This window comes from Octodon degus, unplaced genomic scaffold (genome assembly GCF_000260255.1).
Source record: "Octodon degus isolate 3935 unplaced genomic scaffold, OctDeg1.0 scaffold00221, whole genome shotgun sequence".
NCBI classification, from domain to species: Eukaryota; Metazoa; Chordata; class Mammalia; order Rodentia; family Octodontidae; genus Octodon; species Octodon degus.
The window spans coordinates 412,548-418,547 of record NW_004524797.1 but is presented as its reverse complement, the minus strand read 5'-3'; the positions used below and the strand labels follow the sequence as shown (position 1 = coordinate 418,547).

Genomic DNA, 6,000 nt, shown 5'->3' with positions numbered 1-6,000 from the left:
AGAGAGAGAGAGAATGTGGTGTGTGTGTGTGGCCAGCTCAGCCCACCAGGGGGCGGGGCTGGCTGGCATGTGGTGCTGGGGGATCGAACTGCCGTCCCTGATGCTTCGCTAAGCTTGTTCCAAGTAGGTGCTTTAGACCACTGAGCCATCTCTCCAGCCCCTCTGTTTACTTTTTACTATGAAAATTTCTCCAGTTCTAAAAAGGAAACTGGGTGTGGTGGTGTACACCTGGAATCCCAGTGCTGGGGAGGCTGAGACGGAGGATCACTATGAGTCTGAACTGAATAGTGAGACCCTGTATCGAAGAAAAAAAAAGAGTAGAGGAAATAGTACAATGAACTTTCACGCAGCCTTAGTGGTTACTGATTCTTGGCCAACTCTAATTTGTGTCCTGTCCCAGTCTCCTATCCTGGATCATTTTGAACAGAATCCCAGTGCTATGTCATCTCACTAACAAACACTTTAGTGGGTATTGCTAAATGATTAATATTTTTAAGACTGTAAACTATAAAACTTATCAAACCTCAAACATTTTAGCCTTAATTTTTTTTTTTTTTTTTTTTTTTTAGTACAGTGTCTATAGGGTCTCATTACTCAGATGGGAGTCATAGTGATTCTCCTGTTTTCAGCCTCCCAAGCACTGGGATTACAGGCATGCGCCACCATATCCAGTCTCAGTCATCATCTCAGTGCACCCTGGGGGGGGGGGGCGGCATGGCACACTGGATCAAACCCTATCCCTGTGTCTGCCTAAGCAGGCACTTTAATCTGCTGAGCTATCTGGCCAGCCCAGGCCTTAATTTCTTAATATCAAATATTTACTCAGTTAATCCCAGTTGTGTCCTAATTTTTTAAGTTTCCATTAGGATTCATATGAGACCTGTTCTTTGTGACTCATTAGTCACACTTTTAAGTGTGTATAGACTCACTTCCATCTTTTTTTTCCCTCCTGTAGTTTAGTTTTTGAAGGAACTGTGTGTTTTGTAGAGTTTCTCATAATCTAGATAATGCTAATAGCATTCGTTGGGATATTCCTTTAATGGTAGTTAGGTTTAGAATATTATTAATAGAAAAATATGAACCACTTAATACAATTTTACATGTTCTTATAGCCACATATAAAAAGTAAAAAGCTCAATTCAAGTAATGTGCTTTACTTAGTGTATTGTACCCAAATACCATCATTTCAATATGCTATCAAAATAAAAATTATTGAAGTAGTTTTCTTTCTTCATGGTAAGTGCTTAATATCTATTTTGTAACCTTTACTGTAACATATCTCAAACCATACTTCCAGTGCTTGTTAGCCACAGGTGACCATGGCTGTGTTAGACAGGTCAGGACCAGAGTCTTGCTCATTCAGACTTGATTGATTCCTTTTCCCCCTTTTTCCAGCCCCCTTATCCCTGCTTCCAGACTGTCTCATAGGTAGTGCTTTCATCAGGAAATAGAAAGGACTCCCTGACTCTTAAGGTACTCATTTTTTGTACAGATTTAAAAGAAGACTATGAAGTAAGTCATAGGGAAATAGGAAGATACAAGTATCTGGGAAAAAGAGACTCATGCATGAGGAGATAAGAACCTCAGTGTGATAGAACACTGAGGAAATTCAGTGTCACAGTCCCCCACTGTGGTAAAATCCTTGTGTCAAATTCTTCCAAGTTCCTTACAATCTACTGAGATGCCCTGGAGCCCCAAAGGTAGAGAAATATTTCTATCCTGAACTGTCAAGCAGCAAAGGGAAGCCAGGAGTGGTGGTGCAGACCTGTAATCCCAGCACTCAGGAGGCTGAGGCAGGAATATCATTACAAGTTCTAGGCCAGCCTGGGTTACAAAGTGAGCTCAAGGCCAGCCTGAATTGCATAGAGAGACCCTGTCTCAAAAAAAAAAAAAAAAAAAAAAAAGCAAAGGGTTCTACCCCACTGAGGTTCTTAGCTAATGTTTACCTTTAGTCCCATCTTGTAGCTTTTCTAGCCTTTTCTCTCCCGCCTTTTCTCATTTGTCATTCCTGCCATCAGCCCTCTTTACTCTTTTCTCTTTTATTCATACCTACAGACATATACATTTCTTCATGGGAGACTCACTCTTCTGCACTCTTCTTAGCCTTTGTGCATTTAAAAAAAAAAATCCCAACTTTGTGTTCTCAGCTTTCCTAGGCCAAGGCACTTAACCTGGAACTTGGGCTTACCTTGGTATAGAATATTTAAAGCCTATAGTCAAGTGCATACGTGCCAAAGTGCCTTTGTGTACAATGACAGTAGCTAAGCCATTTCCTGGCTCGCTAGCCATAGCATAAGATGGGCCAGTAAACCTAAGTAGATCCCAGTTGTCTGGTTTTTATTGCTGGGGTTCGGTCAAGTATGAGGGTACAAAAACTAAAAAATTATTTCTGATCTACCAGACCTCTGTAGTTCTCATCCTAGGAGGGAGAGTGAGGATACCTAGAATTAAGTTTTTTCCTCATCATCAAATGCTGTTACTAGGAGACAGTTGTAATCACTACAAGAGGTTTAGATGAAAAGGAAGCTGACACATCCTCAGATTAGGCCAATTTGGATTAGGTTTTGTTTATTTTTTATTTTTATTTTCATCTTTTTGGCACAAGTTCTTGCTGTGCAGTTCAGGCTGGCCTTGAGCTCACTTTGTAGCCCAGGCTGGCCTCATACTCAATGATCCTTGTGCTGGGATTACAGACGTGCATCACCATAGCTGGCTATTTTTTATTTATTTATTTATTTATTTTTGGCTGAACTGGGGATTGAACTCAGGCCCTTGTGCTTGCCAGGCAAGTGTTTATTCTACTGAGCCATCTCTCTGGCCCCTACTTATTTTGTTTTAGCATACGTTTTTGCTTTTATTTTAGGAATCCATTTATCCCCAGGTGAATTTCATAAAGAAGTAGAAAAGCTGTTATCTCAGGCAAGTCAAGAACAAAGTGATACTATCCTGCTGGATTGCAGAAACTTCTATGAAAGCAAAATAGTAAGTAAGAACCAGAATTGAGTTTGGTAAAAGGGTGGGTCTTCCCCTTCCCACAATGTGACTGATTTCCCAATGACAACTCTTGGTGTGTGCATCTCTTTCCATTACTAGTAGCTTCAAAGAAAACGTAAGCCCTTGAACTCAAAGTCTGTGAGAAGAGCTAAGAAAATATGAATTAAATAATGTTGGCACATAAGACTTTTTGACTCCTATGAGCCTACCCTTGACATGTGGATGATCTTGTAAAGTTGGCCCTGGGTAGCCTCTGCAGTTCCCCTGTGGACTTTATAGGAAGGTGACCTATGGCCTGTAAGCCTTGTTTCTAGTTTCAGATCTTAGTTTAAAGGTCAGAGTATGGGATGAGAATGACAGCTGGTAAATAATTCTTTGCTAAAGTGGGAATTGTTTGACACAGAATTTTGTTTCTAATATTTTTCTTCTTGCCATTCCTGTATTATAGGGACGGTTTCAGGGGTGCTTAGCTCCAGACATCAGGAAATTCAGTTACTTCCCTAGCTACGTTGACAAAAATGTAGAGCTTTTCAGAGAAAAGAGAGTGCTGATGTACTGCACTGGGGGCATCCGTTGTGAACGCGGTTCAGCCTACCTCAAAGCCAAGGTGAGCTACCACCTGTAGGCTCTGCAGTTACAGAGGTAAAGAATGATCCACGAGTAGCTGGGGTGAAGCTTTCTGCTCCTTCCTTGTCCCGTTCTTCACCCCCAGCTAGCCCAAGGATTTGTTTTACCTTGTATGGTCTCAGCAGAGCTAAAATCTGCGGTTCTTAAATCTCAAGATGTGAAAAGCATTTAACAGTCTTAGAGACTCATCAAATACAAAAGAGAAAGCTTAGTTCAACATCTCCTTTCTCCTAATCCTTTTGCTGGATCCTGAGAAGAACAGATTCAGTAACATCACATGTCCCGGCAGATGTCTTCCTATATTTAGGGGGTAGCAAAAATAGTTCAGCTTCCAGGATCTTAAGAGTGTGAAGGCCCTGACTGCTGTCATCACCCATCCCCTCCCCCCAGTAGGCGAGGTCTGACCTGTTAGTTTCTTCTTGTTTGATCTCCCTGCGTCCTGCAGGGGGAGCCAGAAGCCCCTGGCTGATAGCACAGTCAGGAAATGCTGTTGGCACTCTGGAGCTTGTAGCTTGCTTGTGTTTCTTCAGATTTCCTCTTGTTTTTCCACACCCAGGGAGTGTGTAAGGAAGTGTTCCAGCTCAAGGGTGGTATCCACAAGTACTTGGAAGAATTTCCTGATGGATTTTACAAGGGGAAGTTATTTGTTTTTGATGAGCGTTATGCCTTGTCCTACAACAATGATGTGGTATCAGGTAGGTCAGAACAGGGCTGGATCCCCCACTGAAACCCACACACCATCCATTTACCATTGTAAAAATACTGCATGGGGAGGGAAGGCCATGCTGACTGCCTGGGGAGGAAAAACAGGGAAATGAGTTCGTTTCAGTGCTTTTGCAGCAGTTGGCATCAGGAGCCGTGGAGCAGACAGATCCCTGGACAAGGCATCAGGGGGTCTATGCTGGGCTCCTGGATGGTCTGAGTACTACTACCATGCAAGTTCTTTAAAGTGCATAAGCTCACTTTCCCCACCTGCCTACCTGTATATACTCACCCTAATCTGGGGTCAGTATATATATATTCAGGGGTTCTGTGAATTTGGATAGAAAAATTTTTGTTTGCAGTAACTCCTCATGAAAATAGCATTACCTTCAATTATGAATACAGTCAGCAAACCTGTTTTGTTAGATATACCTGGGACTTGTGTTTTTAAAAAAACTCACATAGGGCCAGGGAGATGGCTCAGTGGATTAAGCGCTTCTGTGGCAAGCGCAAGGCCCTGAGTTCAATCCCCGGTTCCACAAAAAATAAAAATTAAAAAAATTTTAAAAACTCACATAATTCACAGTACTTTGACATCATGTTACAGTTATATCTCAAAACAGCATTTATATTCATCATTGCCTCTCAGGAAATAATTACTAGGTTCATCACTAAGACTTACTAGTTTAGTACAGGGTCTATAGGCTCTCACTTCACAAATTGCATTCAGTGATCTTCCTGTTTTCAGCCTCCCAAGCGCTGGGATTAAGGCTCAGCCACTACATCCAGTCTCAGTCGCAATCTCAGCTTGCCCCAGGGGCGGGGCCGGCACAGTATGCCAGGGATCGAAACCTGGTCCCTGTGCCTGCCTAAGCAGGTGCTTTAGTCCACTAAGCAATCTGACCAGTCCTTATATCACAGGTTTTGGAAAACATTTTGATATTTATATTTCATACTATACAGTTTATTTTCTTTGTAATGTATCCTGTGCATTTAAAATAATTTTTCCAAGAGTCCATAGTCTTTGGGTAAATCCATGGCAGAAAATAAAAAGAATTCCTGCTTTAGGTGGTCTGTGGACACATGCAACATGCATTTACTTTTAATGGTGGGTGGGACATGCCAAGGTGAGAGCTGAACCCAGGAGTGATTAAGGGGTGGGTGGCCAGCACAGGCAGTCTGTTTTGGTTGCAGTGTGGAGCTCACACTGGTACAGTGGGGTGAATTGGGCACCAATAGACAGTGAAAGATGGATAGAAGCAATGAGGTAGAACAGGGACTGTTGCCCTGACCTTAGTGACCGCTGTAGTTTCTAGAACTCTCGTGAATAGAGACTGAGGTAGAATTATCTCACAGGTATAAGATTTTGAGTTTGATTGTCTTGTCTCCAGTTTATTTTTTAACTCATCGTAGTGGCCATATATTCATCTCTTATTGAAAACTATTTCTGACCTCTTTTGAAGCTAGGTGTAGTAGAAATTGTAAAGTATAAAGAGTGAGTTGGAGAGGCTATACAGGAAATACTGGTAGGCTCTGATGAATGCCTGCATGTGAGTGTGAAGGGGAGAAAAGGCCCAAAGGTGCCTTATATAAGTAAGGTGAGGAGACCTGAGAAAGGCTGATGTTCTTAGCAGTGACAGGAAGCAGCAGGCTAAGAAGGAAGATCATGTGCCTTGG

The 6,000-nt window shown here is 42.1% G+C and overlaps 1 protein-coding gene across 3 annotated transcripts in view; it reads left to right on the top strand.

The window, feature by feature from the left end:
• Window positions 1-6,000, top strand: part of Tstd2 (thiosulfate sulfurtransferase like domain containing 2) — a 28,477-nt gene that overhangs the window by 19,451 nt on the left and 3,026 nt on the right. For 2 of the 3 annotated variants that reach the window (XM_023705451.1, XM_004645214.2), the window contains exons 7-9: window positions 2,864-2,982; window positions 3,443-3,601; window positions 4,178-4,316. In XM_023705451.1, coding sequence (XP_023561219.1) covers window positions 2,864-2,982; window positions 3,443-3,601; window positions 4,178-4,316 — 417 coding nt within the window. The remainder of the gene's footprint in view (window positions 1-2,863; window positions 2,983-3,442; window positions 3,602-4,177; window positions 4,317-6,000) is intronic. The other variant, XM_023705452.1, reaches the window with a different exon arrangement.